The following is a 16,597-nucleotide window of genomic DNA, read 5'->3' as shown; positions in this document are numbered from 1 at the left end:
TCCAAAACATATGACCAATATTTCACAGAGGCACACAAAGGGTGCTGCTGGGAAGTGCTGGAGTAAATACCGCAGAGCGTTTCAGCGTTCTTGGAGCAGTTCTGTTTCAGCTGAACATGTGAGGAATATAAAAAGTGAACACCAGTGCTTGTTATCGTTGCATATTCAGACCAGTTTGGGGTAGAATTAAAGTATGATCTGTGCGGATAATGATTGGTTTCATGTGTTGTATCACACTTAAATAAGTAAACAAGTGGTTGAAATCACAGGGAAGTCTTTAAAGCAGTTTAGCTTAAAGCTGGGGTTGGTAGTCAGATTTAGATACACTTTTTGTTATACTGGTTAAAATGATCTTTATGTCCCGATGGCAATCAATACATAATGTGTTCTTAAAAAGGAGTGAAAAGAGCTGCTATCTACAGCCGGAGTAAACCTGGGGAAACACCCACCAATCACCGCCTTTAAGGTCCAATTTTTTAAACAAATCAAATCCCGTCCTGCCGTTCTGCCCGCCTCCTGCGCATACATTTCCCTGGCGTTCATTCCCCATCTCCTGCCTCTGCTTCCCCTGACTCTATTTACTGCCCCTCTTGCTCGACCTCAGGCCTGTCCCCTCTGACCCAATGAGGTGCTTTGCTCAGGACTGTAGTCCGGATCAGAGTCTAAAAAGCTCTCACCACGGGGGCTCTGACAAGCAAAAGAATTAATGACATTTAGTAAGTCCTACAGAAAATGTATATGTGCTGTAGGGTCCGTCCGGAAGCTGTAGTGATAACGAGCCGGTTCGTGAACACGTTGAGCTTTAATAACCGGTCACTGTCGGCTGTGATCACGTCAACCAACAAAGCAACAATCAATGTTTGAATGAGTGAAGAACTTCTCCTCTTGTCTCTCCTCTCTCTTGCTCGCACACTCTACACCTCTCCTGATGCCTTCACTAACTGTCAACACTGTAGGAATTAAGAGCATCTACACTGAACACGTTTAACAAACAGTAGAGCTGTTACAGTATTATATGTATTATAACTTTTCTCCTGATATCATGTCACCAGTACAACTGGATAATGCTAGCATGACAGTTATGAGTACTAACAATAGCCATGTTTGTTTGTGTTTTTAACTTTCACTATGATAATGTTTTGGTGAGGACCGGTTTTGAATCAGTCACCATCATATGGTAACAGGGGCGTCGTTTTGGAGGAGCTCCGAGGGGAGGGGGGAGGTGTTAGACGGAGTCCTGAGGAAATGCTACATTCAAACTCAAGCGGCAACCTCCTGTCTCAAACGATGAAGCCCATGCGGAAGTGCTATAAACTGCAATACATCGAAAATCCGCTTGAGGCTGGCTGCAGAAACACCGGAAACCACATAGACATGAATGGGAATAAGACAATCTTTGTCGCATTAATAACCATGTTTACAGCCTGGTTCAAAAAACGGCTTGGCCCTATGAAGCCAATCTCCCTAATGGCACACACTGTACTGGGGGTGAATTTTTTTCTAACGTGACGGTTCAGAAGATATTAAGATTATCAGTTTTACCCAAATAAGGACATGACCGACGTGACTCCCGGTCGGGAACACATAGCTATTGGCTAGGAGGCTCACACTACGTCACACTCTGCCTGGTTGAGTTCCGCATTTCCAATATGGCTGCTGCCGTCGATTTGCTTCAAAACAGCTCTCAGGAACAGATGGGTGACATCACAGATACTACGTCCATATTTTATACAGTCTATGATTCAAACTCATGCTAGTTTTCCATGACTACCAACCCCAGCTTTAAAGCAGGTGCTATTTTAGTAACAAATGGAGATGAAGTAAAAAATGTATGATATACTTTTTAACACCGACTACTTACTAAGGAAAAGGTCTTCTGGGAGGTTTTTGCAGTATCCATCAAGCCCCATGGATCAATTTGTGCACTGCTCTAATGTCCTAAAAAGGCAGTGTGGACTATTGATTGGTCTGATAAATTAGGCCTACATAGTGAGTAACTGAACTGGAAAAAGGAAGCTTATTGAGCTGTATGTTTTATTGATCTCTTAGATCATAAAGTGTATCTTGTATGCTTTTTGCTGTAATAGATTTCGTCTCCATGTTTTTTGATGGTGAATGACAGAAGCCGTATGTCCAAGTTAAGCTTCTTTTCTAATCCGAAACAAACATGTTTATAGGAAGTTCTTAAAATGAATCTGGAGGTCAAAGGTCAGATGTAATTGATCGTAACAGAGCAGGTGGCCTCAACTTTTCGCCCCAACTTTTTTTTCCAGCAGGCTTGTTCCGATTATACACGCACATGGTGGCTCAGACTGCGCGAACAGAAAAGCACGTGGCTGTTTTTTTTGTTTTTCTTTCGGTAAACAGAGCAACTGAAAGACTCCTTGTCGTCACACTCAACTCACTCAATTATGTCTTCATAAAGGGCGGTGGACAAAAACAAGCAATTAGCAGATGGAGGAGGCTGAGACACTAAGAGTTCCTGAATGAGGTCCATTGATGTGCAAAAATGTCATGCTCAGATTACTGTGGCAACCACGGGACAGGAAAATGGGGCAGGAGAGGGAGGAGGGCACGACAAATTAGTAGTGACAATAAGACAGAGAAAGAATGGCAGCGTGGCCCCGTTACACACAAGATAGTGTAAAGTGGGAGGAAGTGACGGCCTGTTTGTGAATGCTTTCATTGAGGTTAAAAATACTACATTTGAGACATTAAGAGAGTTAAATGAAATAGTAAAACATCTGAGCCTGCTGGGTTTTAAACATGCATTAAAAAACAAATATATATATAAATTATTTTCATGCAAATTGAAGAAATAAACCATCAGATCAGTATTGCAGACTCCTGTAATGTGCATTATTCATAAAGCATGGTGCTTTAGATATCCAGAAACATTGAATTATAGATCACTATAAAAAATAAAGATTGTGTATACGTACTAAGAATAGGGTCAAGACCAGCTCAAAGTTTTAGAAAGACGTCTAGGGAGGGATGCAGAGTAATCAAGAAGACTACAAGACAAGATAGAACTGTGATTTTATCTCAAAATCATTTCTATGTTGGACAGATATCATTTCTATCTGATCTGTCTCACAGCTGCAAAGTTTGGAGCCAGAAAAACAGAAAACTGTTTCACAAGCGTTTAATGTAACAAGGCTCACATTGTTCTATATGTAACCTCCTAATATGTGGCACTCAGCCCCAAACCCAACCATTGGAAGTCTTTGAAATGGCTCACAAATATATGTTTTTTGTTTTTTTAAAGATGGCTAAGTCATACCCTTAAAGAACTGAGGACTGTGATGTTTTCCAAACATTACCTCAGAAGAACTAAGCAGCACATTTGAAGGGGACTATTTTCAGTCGTGGATGTATACATATTTTGTGCTGCATTTATATTTAAAATAGTAGGACAGTTTAAAGGTGGGTTGACGGGGCGCTGGTGGCCTAGTGGTCTAAGCGCCTCACATACAGAGGCTATAGTCCTTGTCGCTGAGGTCGGTGGTTCGTCTCCCGGCCTTGACTGTTTCCTAGATGTCTTCCCCCACTCTCTATTCTCAACGTTTCCTGTCTCTTCAGCTGTCCAATGATGAAGTGATATTTAAACTTATAAGCTTTTCTTTGAATGACTGCACACAGAAATACCTAAAAAAAGCTCATGGGTTGTCAGGGGCCACAGAGGGTTAACATACTACAGCAGTTTTTGGAGCTTAGATATGTGAGTTGTAAGGGGTCACTCACATTAAAGGGTCATTTTGTTATGATCAGAAATATTACATGTAAATACACCACAGCTGTGAGTGTCACTAACAATTTTGAAAGAAGGTGGAACCCCCAAAAATGTTAAGTGCCAAAAACTGCAGTTCCTCTGTAAAGGCAGATTAAGGTACAAAACTAAACAGTTTAAGATGTGAGTAAAATCCAAGATTGAAGGTTTTAACCTGGCATTTAGAAAAATATAGAAATTCTCAGAGTAGTTATTTATAGGAATATTTGAAATTGTACTGAAACATGAATTAAAGGCTCCTTTTCAAGTAACATCTGCTCTAAGTCTCCTCGAGAGGACAAAGCAGAATGCAGTCTTACCACCAGCTCGGAGAACATGCCGTCCAGCTCATCGTATCCTGGCATCGGCAGTGCCGGCTCCATGGCCTGCAGGGCGAAGTCCTCCCGCAGCCTGTAGGTGATCTCCGGATGATCGTTGCTGTTAAAACAGCAGAAGATGAAGGAGAGGCCGCCACCCCGGCTGCCGCCGCCACGTTTCCGAGGAGCCATGGCTGTCCGATGCACCGGCCTGGTCAGGTTATGAGGGTTGGAGGCTCCTCCACGGCTTCTTTACGGCCTCCTCCACCTCAGAGTTTGGCCTCCGTCAGAGATTACTGTGAATGTAGAGAGGAGTGATGCTGAGTATTCAAGATAAAACTCAGTCTGAATGCACAGACAGAAGATGATACGATCTGTGAGTATATCAAGAAATGAAAGTTAACTTTTTACTTCCAGTTCTCCTAGACAAATTCAAAGCTGCACAGAAACAATCTTAGAAACCACAACAAAATCCTTATCAAGGCTTGGTGTTGTCAACATTTAAGACCCAACCCTGTTTTAGTTAAAGCAAAGTGAGAATCAATTACACAGTATGTCACTGTGGGGGTGTGATGTTTGAAATAGAGACCATAATTAGCCAGGATTGGTGCATTCAAGCCTTTTCATCTCCTTTACTTTCCTACTTAGCATCAGTTTTCCTCTGCAGCCCCTGTGAGCAATGATTAGAGGGGTGTGTTTACAATGACCACAGTGAGAGGTGTGTGGAGTGTTGGTGAGGACCGTCTCAGTAACGGTGCGTAAAGAGCAAAAACAGGTCTTCTTGTAAAGTCATTATGAAGCGTGCCTGTGTCGTTTCAATTGACAGGTGAGATTTATAACACGGAGTCGACGTCAAACCCAAACATACGCTGCTTCAATCATCCCGATAATCATCTCTGAACTCTCCTGGCACGACTCTCTGACTAAGAACACATGATTACACATTTGGTTTGTAGCAGCTGCAGTTTTTACCAGCAATGTAGGATATGTGTGCAGGCTGTTGCCTCATCGGCCTGACTATTTATTGCAGATAAAAATACACAGCAGAGATCAGCTGTCAAAAATGAACAGCATTGATGAGCAGGGTTGAGCACATTACAGGGAGTCTTATCCCACCAGGTGCAGATCCAGTGTGCCTCAAAACATGCTCATAGGAGACTTCCGAACACTTACTTTGAGGTAGATTGAAGCCATGACAGCAGAAAACTTAATGTACGACAATATAACATTTTGAACTGATTGCTGTGAAACTTGGGGACAGCTTTCATGGTCCTCAGATGATGCATCCCAACATTTTAAGTCCTCTGATTGTGCCACCGTGAGTTTTGCTTTCACAGTTTGAGTGATGCACCTTTACAATAAAAAAGAAATCACCCAACATGCTGCTTTTAAACATCGTCCAATCATCCACAGCTGTGTCTTTGTGTTCAGAGCTTATGAGAAAATGTTAGCGTGCTAACATACCACACTTAGATGGTAAACATTGTACACATTACTCATGCTAAACACAAGCATAAGCAGGGTCACTGTAAGCATGTTAGCATTATAGCTAGGGGTGTAACGATTCATCTAATACATCGATGCATCAATTTATATTCCTATGATCCGAGTACAATGATCTGTGCTCGGCAAGTTGGCGTTCCGCACAACATATCGATCCAACATTGTTTTAAAAGGTAATAAATCAATTGTGTACAGGAAATAACACATTGGATTTAAGCACGGCAGACTTTATATGGATGTGGTTCTTTTGCACTTTTAATGATAAAGACTTTAAACGTTACTGAATTGAGGCTGCCTGTCTGTGACATCATCACCACGCGCCAGCAGACAACAAAACAGCATAGCGGATGGCAGAGGAGAAGCCAGCAAGCAAGAAATTATCAAGCCACCATTGCGGTCCAGTGTGTGGAAACACTTTGGCTTTTGCAAAGACGGAGATGTTCTAAATAAGTCGTTTGCTGTTTGTAGGATATATAAAGGTCAAGTAAAGTACCACGGCAACACAACAAATCTATCCAACCACCTACTAAGGCGCCATGGGATTTCACACAACGCCGGCCGTCCAGGCACCTCAAAACTCTGTTGTTTACTTGTTTGTTTATATCCATAAATAACTGATTCCTGATTCCCTTATCAGAAACAACAGGAATCTAGGACTGTCCAGTGTCAAGGTATTTATTTCACAGTCACACTGGTTGAATTTTTGGCTAAAAAGTTACTGATTCGATTTCACGTCACATTATGCCTGGTTGAGTTCCGCATTTCCAATATGGCTGCTATCGATTTGCTTCAAAACAGCTCTCAGGAACAGATGGGTGACGTCACAGATACTACGTCCAGTATTTGTACAGTCTATGGTGGTAACGTATCCTGAGGGGGGGGGACTAGTCTCTACACTGGAGAAAAACAAGGCACACAAGTCGCTCGAAGCTTATAACTATGTCATCTGTGGTCGTACACAGCATGTCATACATCACATACATCAGTTTTGTTTCTAGAAATCAAAAATCCCCCCAAGCCGAAGATGAGCACACAAGACCACTATATAGGAGATCAAGGTCATAATAAACAAACCAGAGGACTGGCTGACATTTTAAAGAAGTCAGTCATGGATGATGTAAATAAACAAATTAAAAGTGACAGTTTGCTACATTGCTAAATAAATTAAAAAAACAGAAATAAAGGGTAAGAGTCTTTGACAAGTCAAACCTGGACTCTGGCTGCAGAAAACATGAAGTTTGATTTCTAATGTGAACAAACAGACAGACAGAGTGAGAGAGGGGACAGCTGGCAGGGAGATCTCTTAAGTCTGCTGGCTCGACTCAGAGCAAGAATAATGAAATTAAGTGCACAAGATCTCTTTGAGGTCTGGCAAATAAAGATGTTGTGTCCAGATATCTGCGAGGACACAGCCGTCAGCTTGTCACAGAAACAGCCTGACGGTCTTCCTCCCTGTGGTGTGGAACGCTGTGAGGCCAAGTATCATAATCACAGAGGCTGCGCTGACCTGCAGGAATTTCTGGACATCTGTTTTTTTTTGGTGACCAGCAGCTCAGTGAACATAACCAAAGCCTTGTGACCTTTCCCAGTGTTTCCCCTTTAAGTCAGAGGTTCCACCCTGACAGAATCGACTCTATGAAGTGTGATGGAGGCTACTTTGACCGGGTCAGGTCACGTACATTACTGTAGTCGAAAACCGCAGGTCCTTTTAGGTTTCTTTGTCTGTGTCCTCTATCCAGCAAATAAACTTTACATATTAGGAGCACATGCTGGATTGTTGGAGGGATATCATCGTGTTCCAAATTATTATGCAAGTTGCATTTTTGTGAATATCTTAAAAACTGTCAACAGTTGTTTTCAAATTTGTCAAGAAGTCAGATAGTGAATATATTTCTTGAACTGTGTGGTTAAAATGATGCTTTTTGGCTGTATTTTTAAATAAATGCAGAATCTGCAGAAATGAGTGTGCCAAATCATTATGCAAGTTGGTGATAAGAGCATATCATTTGTGAAAATTAAAAACTAGGCACCATTTTAAACGTTCTATTGATTGAAAATAATAATATTTACTACAACTATATTCAAACTTCAACAAAAACAACAGTTTTCTTTACATTTGTATACAAAATAAAACTTTTAATGTCTTTGAAACATTTCAAATCTAAAGTGTTTCTCAAATGTCCAATATAACCTCCTTTTCTTCCAGTGAGGGTCAGAGGTCACTGGTAAACTGATTTAGTGAGGTTTCTGATGACTTCTCTGCTGACACTGTGAGCTGTACCTTGTATGGTTTTCCAAATATGCTCTTTTGAGCTGTATTTCTTGCCATTACTGTAAATTATCTCCATTATTATTTACCACAAGTTCTCAGTCGGGTTGAGATCAGGTGAGCAGGCAGGCCAGTTCATGAGGCGAGGTTATATTGGACATTTGAAAAACACTTTAGATTTGAAATGTTTTAAAGACATTAACAGTTTTATTTTGTCAGATCAGATTCCTTGGATTATTTTCGTTTTCTCAGTAAAGACAGTAGATGTACCAGCAGCATGTGTGCAGGAGCTGACAGTATGCTCAAAGACAGGGTCATACGTGACCATACGTGGGATAAAGTACACAGCAGCTAACTCTTACTAACACACTGAATAGTATATTTATTTTGACACATCCTTGACTTTTCTAAACAGACTACCAGAGGCCTCTGCAGCAGCTGCTCTCCTTCACGCTCACCATCTATTCTAGCATGAAGGGGAGAAGCAATTCAAAGCCCTCTTTGACCATATTAGTCCACAAAGCGTCTCATCTTTTCCATTCGCTAAACCAAGCTGTAAACTTTGCATTGAGTGGGATAGCACCGGTCCCTGTCCAGGTACAGAATCCGGCTGATATGCCACAACTTGGCCATGTGGGGAGGGTGCAGAGAAGGGCGCCTAAGGTCTGAACAATCAGACCATGTCACTGCTCAGACTTTGTGTAATAGTTAACCTGCGAAACCCGAGTGCTCCGACATTGGCCTCAGGAGGTTTTCTGTCAGACGGTCAAGGTTCCCAACATAACAGAGGCCTGTTAGGACAGGAGGACATTCCTCTCATAGCCAGGTGAGATTTGTGACCCTGAGCAGCACATTTCACAACACCTTCCTCCCTCACCTGCAATTGGGGGGGGGGGCACATATCACTCAAAATCTCAAATCAAGTTTAGCTCCACTGACCCCAGCTGTCCAAGCAGAATGAGAGGTTAGGAGTTTGAAATGTTAACACAAGAGGTTAATGATGATGTGGTGTGAACTTTCCTCACAGCCATAACCATTTCTGTGCTGTAGTAGAGAAACATCATAACTTTTGTACGCTGTTGATTAAAGCACAAAGCCGCTTCTTTAGTACTCCGTCTTTTAAAAACATGCCATAATTAAACCCGCCCTCATATATTTGCACAAACACTCTTCTCTTTGTCTGTGGGAGATTTCTATCCTTGGATAGCCTTGTTGTTTTCGGGACCATGTGGTTTGGCGGATGACCTGGCGCCGGTCCAGACTGTAAAAAGCGATCCTTGTATTTGCAAAGTGAGGGAGAGCTCGTGCACGGAGCCTTCCCCGGGAGGAGCTCTCCGTTAAACCTGAAGAGAGTACTGTCAGGTCAGCCGGAGAAAAGACAGGAGCATCTTAAGTTAAACAAAGAGATACACTCACGTTACTGAACATGTGCAGAGGGGAACGGAGAGCAGAGATGATAAATTGAAGGGTGAGCTGAAACTTTTCACCCAGCTGTCTTTTTCCAGCTTTGCTGAGGCCTCTTTTTTTTCTTTTTACCTATTTCATTCTGTCCATTCCACTCAAACCTTTCGCCTCATCCGCTATCCAAGCTTACTTTCAGATCGGCATGCCATTGATGCACTGACATGAAACAATGTACATTAAATAATGTTACAATCTGCTCAAACTAATGGTGTCATCCCTTGCAGAGGTAGCCATGTGGTTCAAAAACAGGCTGTCACAGCAGCCCTACTTAGACATGTGGGCCATGATATCAAAGACTTAAGGTAATAAAAGCTACTGAATACTGGAACACCTTTGCAACATGTAAAATAAAGCAGCTAAAAAAACAGAGACTGTTAACTGACATCAAAATAATTGCTGTCACAAACAGAGGCTTTGTGTTTTATCTACAAACACTTAGAGGTCAACAGAGAGTTGTTGCTAATAAGCTGAACTGTGCCTCACTTAGAGGAGGAATGCAACCTTGGAGGAGGAACACAGTGGACAGTGGTGTATTGAAAACAGATGTGTGAAATACCTTCTTCTGCACCAGCTGGCATCTCTCAGCTGTTTCTGGTGCAGAGGTTGACTTTTAATTTCTTGTATCTATGTCTGCCTGTATCGTGCACCTCAGGATTGTAGTCCAAAACATGACTTAACACAAAAAGCTTGATGTTTTTAGCTCCACGGGAACACTGATTATGAGATTATGTGCATCATTACCAAGCGGCAACCTCCGGTCTCAAACTATGAAGCCCATGCGGAAGTGTTATAAACTGCAGTTCATCGAGGATCTGCTTGAGGCTGGCTCCGGAAGTACCAGCAACCACATACACACCAATTCAAAAAGCCGATCTTTACAGCAGAAATAAACATGTTTACAGCCTGGTACTTAAGACAAGAGTAGTCTGGATAGCTCAGTTGTCGATCGGCACACACTGTACGGGGGGTGAATTTTTTTCTAACGCCGCAATTTGGAAGATATTCAGATTACGAGTCTTCCAATGAGAGGCACAGCTGACTTGATTGACAGGCGGGAACACTGTAGCTGTTTGCTAGGAGGCTCAAAGCCCGCCTCTTTATGTCACAATCACTCGACAGCAGCAATATGTCTGGCGCAGACGATTGGCCTCAAAACAGCGCTTCAGAAACAGATGGGTGATGTCACGGATACTACGTCCATATTTTATACAGTCTATGATCATTACCCCTTAAATTAGAAAATAAAGAACCTTGTATCAGGCAGCAGGGTTGCCTCACCTTGCATTGTTCCAAAAAGGAGCTTCAGTATGTCTCTCCTGGGCTCAAGTACTATAATTAGCATAATCTACCTTTTGGAAATGTCCCTGAGCAACGCCAGGCTTCCTGTACCTGACCTGACTGTGGAGAGAACACAAGAAAACAACATTTGTCACAGGAAATGGAATCAATAAAGTGCCATGCTGCTTTTATTATCATCCGCCTAAATCAACCTGACAAAACCACAGCTACCAAAACACACACCCTAACATGTGGCGTTTTGAAAGGTTTTGTAGAAATGGGGACATTTTTAAATGAAAACATGTTCCTGTGGTCGACTGAGGGCTTGGTTTGCAAAGAGTTGAGCTCCAGATGTGTTTTAGGCTGACCAGAGAGACATTTGGTGCACTAAGTTTAATCTTCTTTTCTGATTTGGGGATTTGGGGAGGATCAGACTGTAGTATTTTAAACGCAAGGCAACTCATCATCAAAGGCTGTGTTTTACGCAATGCAAGTACATTGAACTCAAATGTTTCTCACACTGATAAAACTCTGAGAATCACTGGGCTCTGAGTGTGTTTCTATTAGAAAAGAAGCCACCGGAGACTCAGTTTGTGGTTTGGAGATTAAATTTTGCTTCTTTTCAGAGGTTTTTTGGGAATTTAGGGAAACCCCCATCTCTGTTTAGCACCACACATTGTAATTTATTTTGGATCAATTTGGACAGCTGCAAACAAAAGGCTCAGGAGTCCCACAGTGAAGGCTGGTGGTAGTCCTTTCAAAATACACAGCCTGAGCTCAGGGCTGCCCGGCCGAAAATCAATCAATGTTTGGACACAGAGCGGTTGCTAAATCTGTGAAACTCAAATCTGTTTTGACCAAACCACAAAGTGCTTGATAGTAGCAACACAATCCCTCTTCATTTACACAGTTGTAAATCCTGAATTTGCCAAGCTTTTGTTCCAAAAGATGAAAACATGACATTTTTAATTTTTTTTTTTTGCTCATAGCTCAATTAAATGATCTGATCTAGTGATGTATAATAATAAAATATTTGGAAATTATTTCGACGTTAAGCTTCAGTCAGACTTGGACACGCGTCAGACAAAACTGGGCCGTGGCAGAAATGCTGACTGTCTGGTCTAGAGAAGATTAAAATCAATCACTTCCAGTCAGACAACTGAGGGCCGTCAAAACAGTCCTTAGTCTGAAGGCAGCAGCGTTACAGTCGCAGAGCTGTTCAGCTTTGATGATCATGTGATCACGTGAATTTATGTTAGAAGATTGTTTGTCAAGATATGACAAAGGCTTTGCCTCTGGAGCATTAATGTCACATGGCTCTCAGATTACAGATATTTACATAAAGGGACACAGAGAGAGCAAAGAGAAAACAGCACAGACACAGACAAGAGAGCATTTCTTAAGAAGGCTCACACACTTGGCTGCAGTTCCACGGGTTGAAAAAGTTCACCTCTTGTTGGACTTTGAGGTAGTGGGAGTGGATTATGACAGAGTGACTGTAGGCTTGGACTGTTGAATTGTAATTAGATTCTTTTGGTTTCGTTAGTTTTTATGATGACATATGATTGTGTGGCACTGAAGTGGGTACATTTGATACAAAGCATCTTTGCTAACCCAATACTAGCTAGGGGTGAGTATTGCCAAGAACCTCATGATAAGATACATATCATGAAACTTGGGTAACAATAGGATAGTATCACGATATGACAATATTGTGATATATTGCGATAGTCTACACAGTAAACTAAGAAAAAGTAGGGATGGTGTATATGTAAATCACACAATATTACTCAAAATTGAAAAGACAAATTAAGTCAAAACTATTTGATTGAAAACAACTTTTCTACTTGATTGTTTTTGAAATACTGAAGTTGTATTTTTGTTCCAACTCGGCTAAAATGTGAATATTTATTATTACAAAAATAGCGATATTAAGAGTTGAAATATCTATATCATATTGGAGGTCAAAGTATCGCGATATATTGCTGTATCGATATTTTTTCACACCTCTAATACTAGCATGGCTGTTTCATGTATTAACCTGTAATTATTACACAGCTGTATTAAAATACCTGATTCTGATTGGTCAAACAACAACAGTGGTAATTCTAAATAGCAAAAGTGACATTAGGGATATCCTGATCACACTCATTGTAGCGACTACGAAGAGCCAAAAGCTGCTGCGAGGCTGAGGTTGTGCCTAGTTAGTGTCTGACGCTCTTAAAGCAAAAATCCCTAATGTACAAAAAGTAAGTTTAACCTTTTATTAACGAAAAAGGATAATCAACTCATGATAAAGTGCATGAAAACAAGCAATAATAAGCGAAAAATAAGCGGTCAATAAAAAGTACGGAAACCCAGCTCACCCCCTCTCTCTCTACCTCCATCAAAAGAAACCAGATGGCCTAAATGAACAGCATATCCCCGCCCCTAACATATGACCTGTAAATAAACTAATTAACTGACCCCACAATAAACCATATCGTAAACAAACAACAAAAATATACAAACAATAAAGTATCCTCAACCTCAAAAATAAGATACAATAAACACTCGAATCCTTCATTGCTCCTACACTAATCATAACACTCAATTCAATCACAGATTCTAATTTGCATAACTACCTGTTGAATATACATTATACTTTGCATGATAAGTTCGAATGACAGCCAAAACAATGACTAATGTTTGAAGTTGCATATCATTGTACCAACCGGGTTACAATCAAAGCCATTTATCCCAAAAAGTTTTTTTTTTTCAATCTTCCTGTACTCGTTTACCAGCACAGACACTGCTCTCTCTTCTACTGGGAGCAGCTTAGACTCTATTATCTGTGTCACAGAGAGGTAATCTAATTATTTTCCACATCCTGCCTCATTACACAGACTGCTGGCCTTCACAGGTTTGGTCTGGAGACATTGTCACAGGAACTCTGTGATGAGTCGAATAAGAGTCTAGAGATACAGAAGCTGGTCAGAAGATAAAAACTGTGAAAGTTGCTGTGTCTACATCAAGCCTAGGCCATTAGCGGTGTTGATAAAGAGATGACAGTTAACGAAAATAATTAAATCACTGATGAATCTCATTTGTTTTCTTCGCATCAGCAGAGTCCACAATGATCTCAAAGCCTGGAGATTGTTCTTTTTACTGGCAGAACTACAATGGGTTTGTTTCACAATGACTGCTTCAGCTTACAGGAGCACAACATAACTAAATGAGAAGAATCTAATGGTCATGTCATTACCATAGGCAGTATAATGTATGGATGAAATATCCATGACGTCACCCATCTGTTTCTGAAGCGCTGTTTTGAGGCCAATCGTCGGCAGCAATTGTGACGTAAAGAGGCGGGCTTTGAGTCTCCTAGCTACAGTGTTCCCACCTGTCAATCAAGTCAGCTGTGCCTCTCATTGGAAGACTCTTAATCTCAATATCTTCGAAATTGTCGCGTTAGAAAAAAATTCACCCCCCGTACAGTGTGTGCCGATCAAGAAATGAGCTATCCAGACTACACTTGTCTTTTGTACCAGGCTGTAAACATGTTTATTTCTGCTGTAAAGATCAGCTTTTTTTGAATTGGTGTGTATGTGGTTTCTGGTACTTCCTGAGCCAGCCTCAAGCGGATCCTCGATGAACTGCAGTTTTTAGACCGGAGGTTGCCGCTTGGTCATTACTTCTAATCATGGATTAGATTGCAAAGTAAAACTTTTTTGAGAGTAGTGGTTAGCACGGTAACTCATGATACCCACGATACATGGTACATGATAACAATAATGTTATGATGACAGCGATTCTGAGAAAAACCCCAGTAAATTGTGGCATTAATCTCATGATAAATCAAGATATATATATAAACTGAAGTACACAAAGTACTCCTTAAAGGTATAGTGTAGGATTGATGCCAATATCTCAATTATAAAGTAGTGATGCTGTGAGTCAAATCAAAGGACAATGTCTTTATATAAAAGGTTTCATTTTAAAATTAAAATATCGGTATGATAACTATTGTAAGAATCAGGACAATGATATATTGCTGTATTAATTGCATCAGACAGACAGACACCAGTAAACTGTCCCACTTGTCATAGAGTGTTTCACTGGTATCCCCCTGTAATGCTTGTATGAATGAAAAATAGCACAAAGCCCAAAATATGTGCATTTAGAGTTGGGGAGTGTGCGGATGACATGTGGGGAGGACAGAGATTAAAAAGCAGGTTAAAAGCTGCTGCTCTTCCTGCAGGCGAGGTTGTCAAACTTGTTCTGCAGACACACTCTGCAACCCCCCACTCTTAACATCTTAGCATTCTTTCCCGGGTCAACCCTTCAAGTGGAGGTTAGACTCGGGGCAAAGAGGGAAGCGACTCAAACATGAGACAATATCCAGGCCAGGTTTTTCAGCTTTTCTTCGACGGGGTCTCGTTTGTTGGCTGCGTTCCAGAACAGTGAAAAAGAGTAGTTTGGTTTAAAAATAGCACGCAACACACGAGTGGCTGTTTTCATGACACTTCATTATTGTGAAAAATGTGAAAAGGGCCAGGGTTGAACTCAGAGCTCAGATGTTGACATTGACAACAGCAGCTGGACTTTTTAAAGATGTATTTGCATGTAGGTTCAAGTTTGGGTTGTATATTCAGCAGGGGTTTTTAAACTCTGATTTGAATCCATGTTTGTGCATCTCCTAATAACTTCACTGTGCTGGCTTCAGAGCCAAACAGCATCATACAGGGGGCAGATGGTAGGATAATACTGTGTATTATCTTAAAGACTTTAGGATTCAGACATTTTCATTTATTATGAGAGCAGGGACTTAGCCCTGTTGTCAGTAAGACTACTCTTTTTAAAATCCATTATATTTCAAATATGACAGCATACCCTGCTAATCATTAAGAACTGGACTGCGAAATAAGAAAGTCAACTGTAGGCTAATTAATAAAAGATTAACAGATACATATTGACATCATTTGTTATGGTAAGTAGAAATAAGAATACCTATTAGTAGTCATGGGTAAATATCTGACATAGGTAGTTAAACATCAGGGATAAAAGATGCACAATGGTGCATTCTGTACAATAAGGTTGGCTGGCCCTCTCGCCATGAAAGACGCAATATCCATTGGAATCTTTTTATCTATAAAACTACTATTTATTGTATAATTTTAACCACCGACCCTTCCTATTTTAATGCTTCTATAGTCAACCCCCAACACCTCCTTTTATTTGTAATATTTTATTTGATCTTTTAATTGTTTTTATATCCAAACCAAAAAAATGTCCTATTTGATGACTTTTGATACTCTTGATGCATTGTTATTTGTTTGTTGTTTTTTTAAATGTCACTGTAAATGACTTGATATTATTGGAAATGAGGGTTGCCCCTCAATGATCTCTCCAGTATAAAAAAAGGTTGATTTAAAAGATGAAATAGCTGGTTCAAATGAATGGAGGTAAAAGCCAAGGCCAAAGGGTGAAAATAATAAGCTTTAGGTCCTGGATTAATAAATCAAAGGCTTAGCTATAAGTATTGAGGAAAGAGTTGAAATGGGTAGCTAAAATTCATGGAAAAATGTCTTTTAAAGTTAGCCTAAAGCTATGGACAAATGGTTTGTAACCACTTTCCAATTGTCTTGAATAAATGATTGAAACAGTTTTTAAAAAAAACGATAAAATGGTTGGAAAAGTTAGCTAAACATTGAGAAAATGATGAAAATCGTCAGCTTACAGTCACGGTCAAATGGTGCGTTAAAAGTTCTAGATAATTGATGCTAATATCAGAGCGTATGGGCTGAGTGGTTAAAATAGTGAGCTTAAGTGCGAGATAAATGGGTGGAGTGTTAGGCAAAAAATGTTGTAAGCTGGTTAAAAATGAGCTTATGTCATGGATGTTTGGTTTAAATGTTATTATTAGATTTATACATGGTTGAAATTCATTTCTATGAATAAAGATTTTGGTAGTACTTTCACTGAGTACATACTAATATGATGATGAGAGGACGTCAG

General features: G+C 40.5%; 1 protein-coding gene across 5 annotated transcripts in view; it reads right to left on the bottom strand.

The window, feature by feature from the left end:
* LOC117823602 (disheveled-associated activator of morphogenesis 1-like) overlaps window positions 1–16,597 on the bottom strand; it is a 61,069-nt gene that overhangs the window by 21,458 nt on the left and 23,014 nt on the right. For 4 of the 5 annotated variants that reach the window (XM_034698831.1, XM_034698834.1, XM_034698832.1 and 1 more), the window contains exon 2: window positions 4,090–4,382. In XM_034698831.1, coding sequence (XP_034554722.1) covers window positions 4,090–4,278 — 189 coding nt within the window. In that variant the 5' untranslated portion in view covers window positions 4,279–4,382. Of the gene's footprint in view, window positions 1–4,089; window positions 4,383–10,600; window positions 10,699–16,597 lie in introns of those variants that run through there. The other variant, XM_034698833.1, reaches the window with a different exon arrangement.

Source organism: Notolabrus celidotus, chromosome 13, assembly GCF_009762535.1.
Source record: "Notolabrus celidotus isolate fNotCel1 chromosome 13, fNotCel1.pri, whole genome shotgun sequence".
Lineage (NCBI taxonomy): Eukaryota > Metazoa > Chordata > Actinopteri > Labriformes > Labridae > Notolabrus > Notolabrus celidotus.
Note: the sequence above shows the minus strand (reverse complement) of the source record. Positions and strands in the feature narration are given on the sequence as shown.